Source organism: Zonotrichia albicollis, chromosome 6, assembly GCF_047830755.1.
Source record: "Zonotrichia albicollis isolate bZonAlb1 chromosome 6, bZonAlb1.hap1, whole genome shotgun sequence".
In the NCBI taxonomy this organism is placed as follows: Eukaryota; Metazoa; Chordata; class Aves; order Passeriformes; family Passerellidae; genus Zonotrichia; species Zonotrichia albicollis.
In genome coordinates, this window is record NC_133824.1 from 63,023,860 (window position 1) to 63,040,894 (window position 17,035).

The following is a 17,035-nucleotide window of genomic DNA, read 5'->3' on the forward strand; positions in this document are numbered from 1 at the left end:
TGCAAAAGTGGGATTCAGGAATGAGCTGCCCGAGTTAATTTTCTCTTCCTGTCACTGGGGATCATCAGCCCCTGGATAAATGGGAATTGTGGGGTCTAAAGACTTTTTTGACCTTAAAGGCAGGGGAAAGTTTCATTTAAAAGCTGTTTATAAGGCTAAAGTAGCTTGATAAGTAAATAAAGCAGGGGGAGAAGAGAGAAGGGCCTGAATACAAATTCCCATTAAAATCGTTGAACTCAGGAGCCACAGGAGGGGAAATCATTCCCTGGGTTTGGAGCGTTCCGTGAAAGCAGCAAGGAAAACAAAGGAGGGAACATTATTCCAAACCAGAGATGAGTTTCGGATGTTCAAACATTCCAAGGATTTATGAGCGAGAGGAGAAAATGATAGAAAAATCATCCATTAAAGAGTTTTTAACATCTCAAACATGAAGCTTCAGGAATACTCCTGTCCCAAAATTCCTGTGTTCATCCTCAGGGATTTAGGATCAGGACATTGGATCAGGACAGTTAAAATCATTCCCTGAAATCTTTCCCCAGATTCGGAGCATTCAGTGGAAGCAGCAAGGAAAACAAATGAGGGAACATTATTCCAAACCAGAGATGAGTTTTGGATGTTCAAACATTCCAAGGATTTATGAGCAAGGGCATAAAATGATGGAAAAATTATCCATTAAAGGCTTGTTAACACCTCAAACATGGAACTTTCGTGATACTCCTGTTCCGAAATTTCTGTGCTCATCCTCGGGGATTCAGGATCAGTACGTTGGATCAGGAGGGTCCAAATCATTCCCTGGGTTTGGAGCATTCAGTGGAAGCAGCAAGGAAAACAAAGGAGGGAACATTATTCCAAACCAGAGATGAGTTTTGGATGTTCAAACATTCCAAGGATTTATGAGCGAGAGAAGAAAATGATGGAAAAATCATCCATTAAAGAGTTTTTAACATCTCAAACATGAAGCTTCAGGAATGCTCCTGTCCCAAAATTCCTGTGTTCATCCTCAGGGATTTAGGATCAGGACAGTTAAAATCATTCCCTGAAATCTTTCCCCAGATTCGGAGCATTCAGTGGAAGCAGCAAGGAAAACAAATGAGGGAATTTTATTCCAAACCAGAGATGAGTTTTGGATGTTCAAACATTCCAGGGATTTACGAGCAAGGGCAGAAAATGATGGAAAAATTATCCATTAAAGGCTTGTTAACACCTCAAACATGGAACTTTCGTGATACTCCTGTTCCGAAATTTCTGTGCTCATCCTCGGGGATTCAGGATCAGTACGTTGGATCAGGAGGGTCCAAATCATTCCCTGGGTTTGGAGCATTCAGTGGAAGCAGCAAGGAAAACAAAGGAGGGAACATTATTCCAAACCAGAGATGAGTTTTGGATGTTCAAACATTCCAAGGATTTATGAGCGAGGGAAGAAAATGATGGAAAAATCATCCATTAAAGAGTTTTTAACATCTCAAACATGAAGCTTCAGGAATACTCCTGTCCCAAAATTCCTGTGTTCATCCTCAGGGATTTAGGATCAGGACATTGGATCAGGACAGTTAAAATCATTCCCTGAAATCTTTCCCCAGATTCGGAGCATTCAGTGGAAGCAGCAAGGAAAACAAAGGAGGGAACATTATTCCAAACCAGAGATGAGTTTTGGATGTTCAAACATTCCAAGGATTTACGAGCAAGGGCAGAAAATGATGGAAAAATCATCCAATAAAGGTTTTTTAACACTTCAAACACAGAGATTCTGTGATACTCCAGTCCCAAAATTCCTGTTCTCGTCCTCAGGGATTCAGGATCAGTAGACCCTTCAGCTGAGGCTACTTGAGCATCTTTTTGTTGTTATTTTAGAGATCCTTCTGTGCTTTTCTCAAAGTTTAGGGAGAATTTTCCCAGGATTTTAAGGTGTATTTTGGTGGGGCTGGAAGGGCTGGAGAGGTGATGGATATGGAATTATCCTGGCTGGAATGGGGGAAAAAATAGAGAATTTCCAATTAAAAATCAAATATTTATTTCAGATAAAATTGGCTTTGTTATAAAAATTATACCAGGAACAGCAGCGGGTGCCTTGTTGTGATCCCGATCCATAAAAACATGGAGAGTTCATGGAATCTTGGAATGCTTTAGACTGGAGAAGCCCTCTGAGATCAAATCCAACCATTCCCAGAACTTCCAAGGCCACCACTGATCGTGTCCCCAAGTGCCACCTCCACAGGGCTTTAAATCCCTGCCAGGATGGGGACTCCACTGCCCTTTTCCAGTGTTTTCCAGCTTTTCCATGGAGAACTTTCCCCTTGGACAACTTATGGAAAAAAGCCCGGAAAATAGTCAATATTAGTAAATCTGATTAATAATTCCTTTGATATCCATTATATAGGAGGATCTGGGAATTTTTTGGGAAGCAGAAATCATTTAAGACAGGATGGTCAGAGGAAAACAGGAGATTTGAGATTTGGGAGAGGCAACTCCCACCTCTCCCTAAGAAGGCAGCAGGGATCTGGAATATTTTCTTTCCCAAGGAAAATTCCTGTCTTTAAGCCAACACTTCCCTGCAAAGCTGCTGCCTTGGGAAACTTGGGGAAGCAGGAGCATTTTAACGTTTTATGTAAAACACCTCATAAGGATACAAAACCTCCCTGTGCCACCATGGAACGGGAGGATTTCAGGAATTCTTCCTTCTCAGGGGTTAAAAAATGAGCTGAGTTCTTTAGAGAGCCAGAATTCCCTGTTTTTCATCCCTTTGGGAACACATTTTCCATGCGTGTTCCTGGCTCTGGAGAGCTGAGCACAAACCATTGCTGGGCCAGATTATCCTTATTTTCCAGCCGTGGTGAAGTTTTCCAAAGGCAAATGGCAGCGGGAAGTTGGGTCTGTGCACACACGCTGGACGTTGGTTATATTTTATTTATTTGGTGTTTTGCTAGAATCAAAATTCTGGTGGAGTTTGAAGCTGTGAATGTGAATTATTTAAAACCACTTTTATTGGAGTTAGGGCAGAACAGGCTGTTCTGGGTGTGGGGAACTGGGACAGCAAAACCTCCACCAGAATGGAGAAAAGAGATCCAGAGGTGATGATTTTTGGGGAACCCAGACAGCAGCTCCTGGGGTGGGGAGTTCATGGAATCATGGAATATCCCAAGCTGGAAGGAGCCCAGCTTCCAGCCCTGCACAGACACCCCAAAAATCCCAGCCTGTGCATCCCTGGTGTCCAAACATTCCCAGAGCTTTGGCAGCCTCAGGAATGTGCCCGCATGTGAACTCACCATTGAGCACAGATTTATTATTCCCCAGATTTTTTTTTAATAATTCCATATTTATTATTCCCAAGATTTATTTATTGTGAGTACAGAGTCACCAGCCTAGCTCTGTGCCCAGGGTGTTGCTGCCTGGTGCACTTTATCCAGAGAAAGTTCCAGAATTCCAGGCTGGTTTGGGATGGAAGAGACCTCCCAGGCCACCTCATTCCACCCCTGCCATGGGCTGGGACACCTTCCATAGGTTTCTCCAAGCACTGTCCCAGTTAAAACAAGATTATTGGTTTTATTCAGCGTCATTCCAAGGGATCTCCTAACAAGAACCTGGCTTAGTCTTGTCTCCTGAGCCAGGCCCTAAACACCAACCTGGGTTGGTTGACTCTCCTGGGATGGGTCCTAAACCAGAACCTTTAACAGGATTCGTTTTTAGGACTTGCAAAGAACCCACCCTGCCTCCTGCAACAGGAATGGACCAGGTTAGTCCTGTCTCCTAGCACTGGTCCTAAATCAGAGCCTGGGTTAGTCTTGAGTCCTAGGATGACCCCTAAAGAAGAACCTGGATTAGTCTTGTCTCCTATGATGGGTCTCAAACAAGAACCTGGATTAGTCTCGATTCATATGACAGGTCCTAAACAAGAACCTGGGTTAGTTTAGATGCCTAGGATGGTTCCTAACCTGCGTTAATCCTGTCTCTAGGACACATCCCACACACACGAACCTCAGTTAATCCTGTCCCCAGGCTTGCCTTCCCCTCTCTAGCCCTCTGCTGCCCCGGCTGTGTCTCCGCAGACCTAGGAGAGGTCCTGAACAAGATCCTGGATCAATCCTGTCTCTAGGACAGGTCCCACACAAGAACTTGGGTCAATCCTATCTCTAAGAGACATCCTGAACAAGATCCTGGATCAATTCTGTCTCTAGGACACGTCCCACACATGAACCTCAGTTAATCCAGTCCCAAGGAGAGATCCTAAACAAGAACATGGATCAATACTTTCTCTAGGACAGGTCCCACACAAGAACCTGGATCAATCCTGTCTCTAGGGCAGGCCCCACACACAAACCTCAGTTAATCCTGTCCCTACGTCCGGCTTCAACCCTCTACCACCCTGCTGCCCTGGTCTCCGCAGACCTAGGAGAGATCCTAAGCAAGAACCTGGATCAATCCTGTCTATAGGGCAGGTCCTAGATGAGAACCTTGGTTATCCTGTCTCTAGGAGAGGTCCCACACAAGAACCTTGGTTAATCCTACCTCTAAGAGACATCCTGAACAAGATCCTGGATCAATCCCATCTCTAGGACAGGCCCCACTCAAGAATCTTGGTTAATCCTGTCCCTAGGAGATGTCCCACACAAGATCCTGGATCAATCCTGTCTCTAGGACGGGCCCTACTCAGAATCTTGGTTAATCCTGTCCCTAGGAGATGTCCCACACAAGATCCTGGATCAATCCCGTCTTTAGGACAGGCCCCACTCAAGAATCTTGGTTAATCCTGTCCCTAGGAGGTGTCCCACACAAGATCCTGGGTCAATCCTGTCTCTAGGACAGGCCCCACTCAAGAACCTTGGTTAATCCTGTCCCTAGGAGATGTCCCACACAAGAACCCGGATCAATCCCGTCTCTAGGACAGGCCCCACTCAAGAATCTTGGTTAATCCTGTCTATAGGAGAGGTCCCACACAAGAACCTGGATCAATCCTGTCTATAGGAGAGGTCCCACACAAGAACCTTGGTTAATCCTACCTCTAAGAGACATCCTGAACAAGATCCTGGATCAATCCTGTCTCTTGGACAGGCCCCACTCAAGAATCTTGGTTAATCCTTTCCCTAGGATGTGTCCCACACAAGATCCTGGATCAATTCTGTCTCTAGGACACGTCCCACACAAGAACCTCAGTTAATCCAGTCCCAAGGAGAGATCCTAAACAAGAACATGGATCAATCCCGTCTCTAGGACAGGCCCCACTCAGAATCTTGGTTAATCCTGTCCCTAGGAGGTGTCCCACACAAGAAACCGGATCAATCCCGTCTCTAGGACAGCTCCTAAACACAAACCTCAGTTAACCCTGTCGCTAGGCCTGGCTCCCCCCCCTAACCCGGTGTGTGTCTCCGCAGACCCCCCGGCAGTGGAGCCGGCGTTCCTGGAGCTGCGGCAGGGCCAGGGCCGCGCGGTCACCATGAGCTGCCGCGTGCTGCGCGCGTACCCCACGCGGGTGCTGAGCTACGAGTGGCGCCTGGGCGGGCGCCTGCTGCGCTCGGGGCACTTCGACCTGCAGGACTCCACCGAGTTCACCGTCAGCAGCCTCTCCCGCGACTCCTACGGCCTCTACAACTGCAACATCATCAACGAGGCGGGCGCCGGCCGCTGCAGCTTCCTCGTCACAGGTAGGAGGAGTGGAGCTGGGAATGAAACCGCTCCTTGGTTTGTTGTTTTTTCTAATGGTTTTTGAAGGGGTTTTAGGGAGTTTGTTCGGGTTTTCCCAGGGGGTTCTCTGAGGGTTCCCTTCAGAACTGTGTTTGTGGAGTGTTTGAATTGTTTGGGTTGTTTGGGTTTTGTTGGGGGAGGCTTGGTAGAGCTCAAGCAACAAAAGGAAGATTCTAGATTTTGAGTATCAAATCTGCCACTGTATAGGAATCTGGAATCTGTCACTGTAGGAATTCTGAGTTTGGAACCTGTCCCTATAGGACTCTGGAACCTGTCCCTATAGGAATCTGGAATCCATCACTACAGGAATTTTGAGTTTGGAATCTGAAGGTTCTCTTCATAACCATGTTCATGGAGTGTTTGGGTTTTGCTGGGTGAGGCTTGGTAGAGCTCAAGCAACAAAAGGAAGATTCCAAGATTTTGAGTTTGGAATCTGTCCCTATAGGAATCTGGAATCTGTCACTATAGAACACAAAATAACATGAGCCCACACCCTGCTGTTTTCAAGGTTAAAAAAGGAAGTTTCTTTTCTGACTCCAACATTTATAGATTTCTAAAAGTGGCAGTGGATTGGAGGGTGACAGTGCCACCTCTCCAATGACACTGGACAAACAGTCCATCAAATTTTTCTTCTTCTATAAAGAATGCAAAACAATGAATTATTTACATAAATTGTGTGAGAAAGTTCATTACAAGAATGTAAACATCAGAAGGCTTAGAAAACCCTAAAAAATCAGGGTGGCAGGAATCTCTGGTTTGGGAGTAGCCAGGAGATAAATGGATTTGATGGAGATGACATCCCCTTGGCAGGAATTTCTCACAGCACAAACGTGGTGGGAGCACAGCAAATCCCACAGTTCTGGATGGTTGTTCTCCTTCCAAATGGGACCCAGCCTTTGGCTGACACCATTCAGAGCCTGCTGGAGGGGTTTTCACAGCCACCAACTTCTCCAAATCTTGGGATTTTAATCCCAAAGGCAGCTCTGAAGGAAACCAGAAAAACGGTTTGGCCTCAAATGAGTAAATTTGGTTCAATCTATTGATCAGGATTTGGATCCCAGACTGTGGAAATCCATTCCAAGGCAATCATTTTGCCAGGATTGGGGCAACTGGAGTGATTTTAGCAAACCACAAAACTGAAAATGAGTCCTAAAATGATTTTATGATGTTTTCCATTTCCCACCTCTGCCTGTGCTCATTTAGGCTTCATCCCATCCCGGTAATTTATGGTGGATTAAGGATGCTGGAAGTAACACTTTGACTTTTCTTAGCCTTTTAAAGTTAAAGCTGAGTATATTTAGCAAATAAATTCTTTTGGCTCTGTTGTGCTCCTGAATCTCAGCAGCACAGATGGAGTCAAAGCCCCAGGGAACTGAAAATGCTGAAAAAAAATGATGAAATGGTTAAAAAGGAGGCTTGGATTTCACAGGGAATGTGAATAGAGACAAGAAATTGGGCCCTTCTTAGGCATGATTGGAAAAAAAAGCCAAATAAATAACTGCAAGGCAGGAATGTGGCAGTTGTGTGGAGCTTTTGTTTTGGGGGGAATAATGGGTTGTTGTAACCCATTTTTAGATGGTTTATTTCTGGTTTTTCATGCAGGAAAAGAGAAATGTGCTGGACTGGGGCTGCAGAAAACCATTGGTATGCTCAGAGAAAGCTTTTCAGTACAGCATTTCATGCAGCCTGGCTTTAAAGATTTATTCTGACCCCCGAGCCTGCAGAATCTCCTTTTTATTTTCCTTCCCTGTATATTTTGAGCCAGATTGGAGGAGATGAAAGCCAAATAAATCACACATGGAAAAGGGGTTAATTTATAGCATCTGGGCCAACACGAGGCAGATGTAACCTGCCAGTCTCTTCAAAATAAATAAGAAGTGACAAGGCAAATTGTGTTTGTGGGGAAGCAGAGCTGAGTTCATGCTCCTCACAGCTTCACCACCTCGAGACTTTATTCAGGGCCAGATCATATCCAGAGAGCAACAAGAAGTCCATTCCAGCCTGTGGCTTCGGAAATCCCTGCCAGGGCTGGGAGCAAATAAATCAAACAGATCCGTGAATGGCAGAGGCTGAGGAGCCTCCCTGGGGGAGGATTTGGTGCTGGAGAAGGAGGGGGATGAGCACAGGGAGCTTCTCCCTCCCTGGAGCAGCTGCTGAGGTGGCAGAGGTTCCTCCAGGACACACCTGAGCCCTGCTGGGTCACGGCCTGGCCTGGCCTGACCAGCTGGGGACTCCCCAGGAGCAGCTTTGTCACTGTGGGGTGGCTTCTCAAGGCAGGGGCGGGCTGGTCTCTGTGTTTTGCAGGTTCCCAGTTTGCAAAGGAGGGATGAAGAATCCTCCTTCTTCTTCTTCTTCTTCTTCTTCTTCTTCTTCTTCTTCTTCTTCTTCTTCTTCTTCTTCTTCTTCTTCCTCTTCTCCTTCTCCTCCTCCTCCTCCTCCTCCTCCTTCTCCTTCTCTTTCTCCTTCTCCTCCTCCTTCTTCTTCTTCTTCTTCCTCTTCTCCTTCTCCTTCTCCTTCTCCTTCTTCCTCTTCTCCTTCTCCTCCTCCTCCTCCTCCTCCTTCTCCTTCTCCTTCTCCTTCTCCTTCTCCTTCTCCTTCTCCTTCTCCTTCTCCTTCTCCTTCTCCTTCTCCTTCTCCTTCTTCCTCTTCTCCTTCTCCTCCTCCTCCTCCTCCTCCTTCTCCTTCTCCTTCTCCTTCTCCTTCTCCTTCTCCTTCTCCTTCTCCTTCTCCTTCTCCTTCTCCTTCTCCTTCTCCTTCTCCTCCTTCTTCTCCTTCTTCCTCTTCTTCTTGTTGTTGTTCTTCTTCTTGTTCTTCTTCTTCCTCTCCTTCCCCTTGTTCCTCTTCTTTTTCTCCTCCTCTTCTTCCTCTTCTTTTTCTTCTCCTCCTCCTCCCCCCTTCTATCTTCTTCCTCATCTTCCTCTTTTTCCTCTTCCTCCTCCTGCTTTTCCTCCTCCTCCTCTTCCTTCCTCTCGTTCCATTTCATCTTCCTCATTGTTATTTTTCTGCCTCACTAACAAGGGTCAGAACAAGAGGGAGCACCCTCAGGCTGCTCCAGGGAAGGTTAAGTTGGATATCAGGGGAAATTCCTCCAGGAATCCCAATCCCTGGAATTGTCCCAAACCCATGGATGAGGCTCTGGAGGCCATGGGATGGTGGTGCCTGTAGGGGGAGGATTGACAGCCACACCTGATGGTCCTAAAGGTCTTTTCCAACTCGAACAATTCCATGATTATCTGCACCCCTGGGGAGCCGTTCAGGATTAGGGTTACCTAGAACTGATTTTACCTGACAACTCCTGGTTTAAAATTTCTCCTCAGTTTGGGAAGTTTGACCTCCTTGAGCTGGGATTTTCTCTGCTGGGGCTGAATTTGTCCCCAGAGTTGTGTCCAAAGAGGGATTTTTCGATTTTTTTAGACAATATTTTGTTCCCTCTCCATGAAATTCTTTAATCAGGGCTGGATACACATCCGTGGGGGATTCCTTCCTGAATTTCCACCAGGAATCTCTGTCCATAGTGGATGGGGCTGGCTTGGCAGGGCTGCAGATTTAATATTAAAATTCAAAATTTCAATTATTCATCACCACCCCGGGTAGGACTAAACAAAGCTCTAATGTCATTCCATGGACTTAATTCCTTTTATCAACCAACTCCTGATCCCACCAGCGAGGGAAGACACTTTGGAATATTAATTCTGTGTTGTTCTGGCCTGTGGAATATTTTTGCCATGGGATATTGCGTTAATTAACGAGCTCATCTTTAATTATTTACTCTGTCTTACATCACCCCGTCAGTGCTTCCAGCCAAGTGCAACATCAAGCCAATCAAGGGCTAATTGGGGAGGGTTTAATTGTTAGCTCGTGATCAGAGCTTTCCCTTTCCTTGAAGCTCTTGGAAACTCTTTGGGGCTGGTGATGCTCAAACCTGACAATCCAAACATTCCTTCCCTGCCAACACCTCCAGAAGGGAATATCCCCATCCATGGCAAGAATAATTCAGGTTGGAAAAGACCTTGGAGATGATCCAGTCCAACCTTCCACCTTTAATCCATGGGACACCCAGGTACCTCACATCTCCTGCCTTTCCTTCTCCCAGAAAAATGAGATTTGAGGAGATGGACCCTGGATCATCCCTTCTGTTGATCCCAGAATCCACCTCTGGAAAGAGCTCTTTATATTCTCTAATAAAAAGCATCTTTCGGACCTTTCCAGGAGAAGAACACATGGAAATACTTTGTTTTTTCCAGGTTTTCCCTGATTTTTTGGATATTTTAAGTGGCAAAATGGAGCACAACAAACCCTGGACTAGGTTTGTCCCCATCGTGTTCCTTCTGGATGAGGCAAGGATGGACCTTGGAAAGGATGAACAGGTCCAAGGATGGACTTGTTCCATGAAAGATCTTGGAATTATGGAATGGTTTGGGTTGGAAAAGGCCATGGGAAGGGACATTTTAAACAAAATCTGGTTGCTCCAAACCCCATCCAAGCTGGCCTTGGACAATTCCAGGGATGGAATATCCACCCCAGCCCTTGGCAAAACCTCCCCATGGATTTAAGTCAACATGAACTCGGATTTAGAGGATTTGGGAAAGTTTTGCCCTCTCTTTGGGAAACCATCCTCAGTTTTTTCCACATTTATGAAGGATGAATGCTTGGATGTGATCCTCCCATTTTTCCCAATTCCCTGGGAGATTCCCTTTTCAAGATCAGGCAGCTCTCCAGGTGCTTCGTTCAGGAATTTCTCAGTGTTTGCTCTGTGCCCCTGCCACCATCCCTGGTAGCACCGTGGTCCTCAGCATTGGAAATTATTTGGAATCATTTCCAAATTCCCACTGGTACAGGATTCCCAGAGAAACTGTGGCTGCCACTTGTGTGAGCTTTAAAATTCCAACTGGAGCAGCAGCAAAAATCCTTTTCCATTCATCTGCCAGGAAAAGGGGTTTTTTTATTTTAATTAAAAACCTTGGGGATTCCAACAGAGCCTCTCCTAAAAATGGCCAAAAACTCCTGGAGGACAGGGAAGGCCCTGGAACTCATTCCTGGAGGAATAGGGGAAGGCCACAAATGAAGAAACATTTTTAAGGTCCCTTCCAAGCCAAATAATTCCCCGATTTTCAGCTTCCATGGGGAGGCAGGAGGTGACTGGGATGATCCAGCTGCAGGACTGGGATGAGGAGCAGATCCAGGAGGAGACAGATGTTGCCTTTCCCAATTGCAAATAAAGAACAAAACATCTTCTCTTTCTTCCTGCAGCCTTTCCATAAAATAGAGATCCTGGAATAAAGCAGAGCACGGAAGGGGCAGCATTTTCCATAAATTCCGTGTCTCCCACTATTTCACAGAGTTAAATGCAGGGTTTTATTCAGGATTTATGCTCTCCCAGCACTGTAAAGATGGAAAGGGCTGGAGCTGAGGTTGCCACGAGGGGAAGCATTTATAAATCTCTGGTTTTATTTCCTTTCCCTGAGTGTGATAGAGTGGGAGCTGCTCTGCTCAGAGCTCACAGCCAGCTCCTGTCACCAGCAGTGCCACAAACGTGGGACAGAGCTGCTGCAATCCCCAAAACTCCAAGGAATTGGCAGAACTTGATGAGAAAATAAGGAAGAAACAGATAAGGAAATGATTCCTTGAATGCTCTGTGTCCACACAATTCCCATTGTTTGTTCCTGCAGGACAGGGAGCCAACTCCAGTCTCACCCTCTGAGATCTGGGACATTTAGGGACACAGGGTTTGGGGCATTGCTGAGGTCCCTGTGCTGCTCTGCTCTCATCCCAGCTGGAATTTGCAGTGCCCAGTCCACAACAATTCCATTAAGGGATTAATTTCCTCAGGGATCAATGGCTGAGTGATCCCAATGGACCACAGGATGAGGAATTCTGGGTGATTGTTTTCTCTAAAAGGGATCAGGTGAACCTCTTTCCTTTTATTTTAGAAAAAAATATCTCCCAGTCTTCAAAAATAAGGAATGTGGAATCCAAGGATGCAGAATGTGTTAAATACAGATTTTATGGGCTACAAATTGACAGCTGAGAAATTCAGGGGTCAGAAACAGCTGAGCCAGATTTATTGTCTGAGATCTGAGGATGAAAGGCATGGGAACACTTCAGGGAAAGTTGAAAAGTTGAGGAAACCACAGAGCCAACAATGAAATCCTCTTGAAATGTGGAAAACAGCTCTGGGATTGAAGGCAGGGTGGGAAATGGGCACTGAGAGAGGGATCCTTTTATCAGAGTGAATTCAAACTCCAGCACCAAGATCTGCTAAAATCTGGAGAATTGGGATAGAAACCACTCTGCCTCCTGGATTTCCATCCCAAGGAATTATAATAAATGATCTTGGAAGTTCTGGATTAGGATATTTCAGTCCATTTGGTAAATAAATGGGAATTTGGCAGGGCGGAGATGTTGTTTCCTTGCTTTGAACAATTTCAAACCCAGGGACAGAGAGAGGGACTGGATAAAGACCTGAAGTGCCAGGACAAAGGGAATGACTCCACTTCTGTTCAGGACATTTCTCCAGCTTTTAGATCCCAGGGGAGCTCAGAATGGAGCAACTGAAGTGACTTTTCCCCTTTGCTTGGTTTCTCTAATTCAGTGCCACAGAGATTTCATCCCATTTTTGACCTTACACTGGTACAGGGCTGGTGGAAAATGTTTGGATGTTTGGATGCACTGCCTGGAGGGATTGAATGCTGCACAATAAATGCTCATGACTGAAAATGTTCCTCTGGAGAGCCCCTGGCAGGGCCTGGAGGGGCTCCAGGAGAGCTGGAGAGGGACTGGGGACAAGGGATGGAGGGACAGGAGCCAGGGAATGGCTTTAGGCTGGAAAAGGGGAGATTTAGGTTGGTTATTGGGAAGGAATTCCTGGCTGGGAGGGTGGGGAGAGGATGAGATGGAATTGCCAGAGCAGCTGTGGCTGCCCCTGGATCCCTGGCAGTGCCCAAGGCCCTGTACCCAGGGACACTCAGGGACACACAGAGACAGCCAGGGACAGCCAGGGGGACACAGGGACAGACAAGGACACAATGGAACACTCAGGGACAGACCAGGACACAATAGAACACCCAGGGCTGAGGCCTCTCTCTCTGGGGCTCCTCTCCAGGCTGAGCAGCCCCAGCTCCCTCAGCCTTTCCTGGGCACGGAGATGCTCCAGCCCTTCCTCATCCTCACATCCCTCCTCTGGACCAGATCCAGGAGCTCCAGGTCCCTCCTGTCCTGCTGATCCCAGAGCTGGACACAGGATCCCCAGGGATGAAACTCCACAAACTCTGAGCCACCTGGGCTTTGAGGTGGGAAGCCCATTGAGAACTGAGATCCCAGAAACCTCCCCCATTTCTGTCATCCCAGCTAAAAATGATCTTCCCACCCCAAAATCCACATTGTGCCAACCTCCAGGCTCCCAAACGTGAGCTGAACTTTCTGTGTACACAACCCAACTCCTGCTTCCATTCAAAGCTCTGGGAAGCCTCAGAGAAAACCAACAAGCCAACATCCTCACATCCCTCCCCTGGATCATATCGAGGAGCTCCAGGTCCCTCCTCTCTTTTTAGGGAAGATGAAACAGGAAAGCCTTATCAATATGATTGCCTGGCAAAAGATGTTGAGAATATGGAAACTATAAGTGAGATTGAAATGAAAGCAAGCTTTGAGATCCCTCAGTTACTGAACAACTGGAAAACAATGGTGTGGCTGCTGAAGGTGATCCCCTTTTGATGGAACAACACCCTCTGCTTGCAGACAGCCCAAGGGTCAGAGCAGACCCTACAGCTTGGCAGAAGGGCCCAAAGAGGAGTTTGTAGGGTTTAAAATGTAACAGTATGGTAATGTAATGATTCTTATAGGCTGTGTGTAAATGCTATAGGATTTGTATCTTGTACTGGATTGGTTAGTGAGAATCAGAATATTCAGCACAGAAGAAATTTATGGTATTGGAATGGGAACTTCACCCTCTTATCCTCTCTTTTACTCTCTCATCCTCTCTCCCCCTCTCTTCTCTCAGGCCTGCTCTGAGCTGTGGCTGCAGCTCCCAGCAGGGCCCTGCACCCAGGCCCTGTGCAATGAACCCCAAATCCCAGCAGGGCCCTGCACCCAGGCCCTGTGCAATGAACCCCAAATCCCAGCAGGGCCCTGCACCCAGGCCCTGTGCAATGAACCCCAAATCCCAGCAGGGCCCTGCACCCAGGCCCTGTGCAATGAACCCCAAATCCCAGCAGGGCCCTGCACCCAGGCCCTTTGCAATAAACCACAAGTTCCTGACCTGGCTGCAGAGATCTCTGGCCTCCCTCCATCCTGACTGTCCTACCCCCCAATGCTCCTACACTCTCCCAAGATCCAGAGTCAAGGGATTTGGGTACAAGGGACATTTCCATGTTCCACATAACTCCCACACTTACCGAAGCCACCTCTGCTTTCCCTGCACTCCAAAGCACATCCCTGCTTCGTGAAGTTTACAAGGGAAGCTCTCAGTGTTGTGCTGTTGAATTTCCAGCCTCTCCATTCCCGGGGTTGTTTTCACAGGGATTTGGGATAATGCAGCTCTTCAGGAGCCTCATTATTGCCCCAAAGGTGCCGGTGTTGTTCAAGTGCCCCTCCTGTGACAAGTGGCTCATTATGGCTCCTCTCAGTCCCCCCCAGAGATCCCATTATATCCAACAGCAGTGGGAGTGGGAAGAGGATAATTTGCATCCAGCATGAGCTTTTCCCATTATTCCCACTTCTCAGGAACAAGGAAAACAAATCGTCTCCACCGCTGCTCCCTTTTTATTCCCACTGCAGTTCCTTTTTGCCAGCAGTGGTTTTGCTTTGCTCCCTCTCCTTGGAATATTGTTGTTTGCTCCTCCACTCCGGGCTAATTCCAGGTCCTCCTTCCCCAGGCAATTGGGAAAAATATCTTGGCTAAAAGGGCTTTTTATGCTTGGAAAAGAAAAGCGTGGTTGGAGAGAAAAGCTGGATCAATAGGTGCCATGTTGCTGTTTATTCCCAGGATTTTGCCTTTGTTCCTTTGCATTTGGGGGGCTTTTAAGGCATTTTTTCCTCCTCTTCTCACGGCTTTTCTGCTGATAGAAATTGTCCCATTTGGAATTTGAAATCTTATCCCTCTCTATTTCCACCTTCAGGGATAGTTATAAGGAGAAAATCCCTAAGTTCAGTGTTTGTTTTGTCACTAACTCCTGAAATCCCAGTTAAGGGAAGGGAGTAATGAGCCCATATCCCTCCCATATTCCATGTGACAGGCAGGCCATGTCTTCCCAGGTTTTTCCAGCCCTTTCCCAATCATTCCCACTGCCAAATCCCTGCAGAAGTATGAATGGAAATAGAAAGCTCTCAAGGCCTTGGAACCTGGGAATGAGGAGTTGGATCTCAAACCTTGGACACTGGGAATGAGTGGCTGGATCCAGTTGAATCTCAACCCCTGGATCCTGGGAATGAGGGTTTGGATCTCAGCCACTGGATTTTGGGAACGAGGTGTGGTTGCAGTTGAATCTCAGCCTTTGGGTCCTGGGAATGAAGGGATGGCTGCAGTTGGATCTCAGCCCTTGGATCCTGGGAATGAGGGGTGGCTCCAGCTGGAACCCTTGGATCTGGAAATGCCCCACTAAAGCTATTTCCTGATAATTTCTGTGTATTTTCCCTCCTTTTCCTGATGGATGGGTGAATTCTTGGCTGGCTGAGTTATTCCCTGGCTGCCTGGCCATTCTGTGATTTCCAGTCATGCCTTATCAAGGCTGCCCTAGAGCAGGGATTTATCCAAAGCATCTCCTCCATGGATCCACCTTGGGCAGCACCAGAGCCCAGCCAGGGCTGCACCCAAGATCAACCAAAATGGCCCCAAAATGCACGGCCGGGCACGGGCTCTGTCCCTGGGATCAGTTCTGCTCCATTTGCACCTTGCAGTTCATTGTCCCATTCCAGCTTTAGCCCAGGCAGTCCCACCCTGCTTGTTTTTCTCTCTTCAGTCCCCCTTGTTTATGTCGCCACATTTCTCTTCACAGAGGAAAGCAAGGCACAATTCTGCCCAAGAATATCTCTGAGATTCACTTTCTCTGAACCTCAGAGAAAGAAAACACAATTCTTATCATTTGCTGTGCCTGTGTGTGTGCCACAGTAGAATGCAATGTGGGGATTGTTCACCCACAGTGATGGTGATTTGGTTCCTTGGCCTGTCAGGGCCAGGTGTGTGTGTGTCAGGACTGAGGGTGACACACATGAGATTCTGGGCAGTGTGAGCAGAGCTGAGTGCTTGGCAGGTTCGGTTTAGATGTAATGTAATACAGTGTAATATAGTATAGAATAATATAGTATAATAAAGTAATTAATTAGCCTTCTGATAAGATGGAGTCAGATGCATCATTTTCTCCCTGCCATGGTGACACAGCAACCTCTTGAGCTAGGTTTGATAAGCTCTCTGAGGCCCATAACACACCTAAGATAGCTCAGCTACTCTTGGAGGCATAAAAATCAGCAGGATGGCTTCTGTTACAGTGTTGGAGACAGAAAAGTTTAATAAAAGGCAAAATAACAAACAGAGAAAAACTGAGCTAAGTGCTAAACATTCTTGCTCTTAGTAAAACACCTCACTAAAGCGATTGGTTACTTTGCTCACTCCTTTTTCTAGTTAATTGTCCAGGCAGGACTTTTTTGCTTCAGTCCAATTAGCTATCCTTAAGTTTGAGGTGAAGAGCCTAGGCCTGTGGTGTGTCTTTTTCACCTAATGGAGGAGAGAAACCTGTGGGCTTCTTTCCTTTTTGAGGGGACACAGGATAGTTTTGTCACTCCGTCAACAGGGAACACATTCCTACACCAGTGGGGTCATCCTGTTTTGATATGTTTGAGCTCTTGGGGCTCTAAGGACTTGCAGGGTCCCTGTTGGTGGCAGCTTTAGTTTTGGAGAAATCCAGTAAAGTTCGCAAATTTCTGTCGGTGATGGAGAGGGACGGGGAGACTGACTCGGTGATCAGAATCCAATTTTATTGTGGGATACAAATGCTTATATTCTATTTCAGGGAGACTAGTAATGTGTACTGCAATGATTAGGTTAAAATCACAAACACAAACTTATGCATGTAACAACATCTCTGGCTTGCAGAGTTCAATGGGATTTTCTTTTTCCTGTTTGCAATCCAGGTCTAATTTTCAAAGTTCCCTTTGCTTTTGCCAAGGCATCATCCTGTTATCAAATCTCTTATGTCAACCAGGTCCAAAGTCCATCATCTGTCTTGTGTCCCCCAACATTCCAACAAATTTCAAGCTTGGCACTGCCCTATCAGGCAGGGCAAGTGGCCACAAACAGAGGCCGTTTTCCATGGGAAAAAGACGTCATTTCCCCAGGGTCTGGGTATCAGACTAAAAGTGGTGTTTG

General features: G+C 46.7%; 1 protein-coding gene across 2 annotated transcripts in view; it reads left to right on the plus strand.

Moving 5' to 3' along the window:
• MDGA2 (MAM domain containing glycosylphosphatidylinositol anchor 2) overlaps positions 1–17,035 on the plus strand; it is a 220,308-nt gene that overhangs the window by 165,197 nt on the left and 38,076 nt on the right. For both annotated transcript variants that reach the window (XM_074544152.1, XM_074544153.1), the window contains exon 9: positions 5,367–5,636. In XM_074544152.1, coding sequence (XP_074400253.1) covers positions 5,367–5,636 — 270 coding nt within the window. The remainder of the gene's footprint in view (positions 1–5,366; positions 5,637–17,035) is intronic.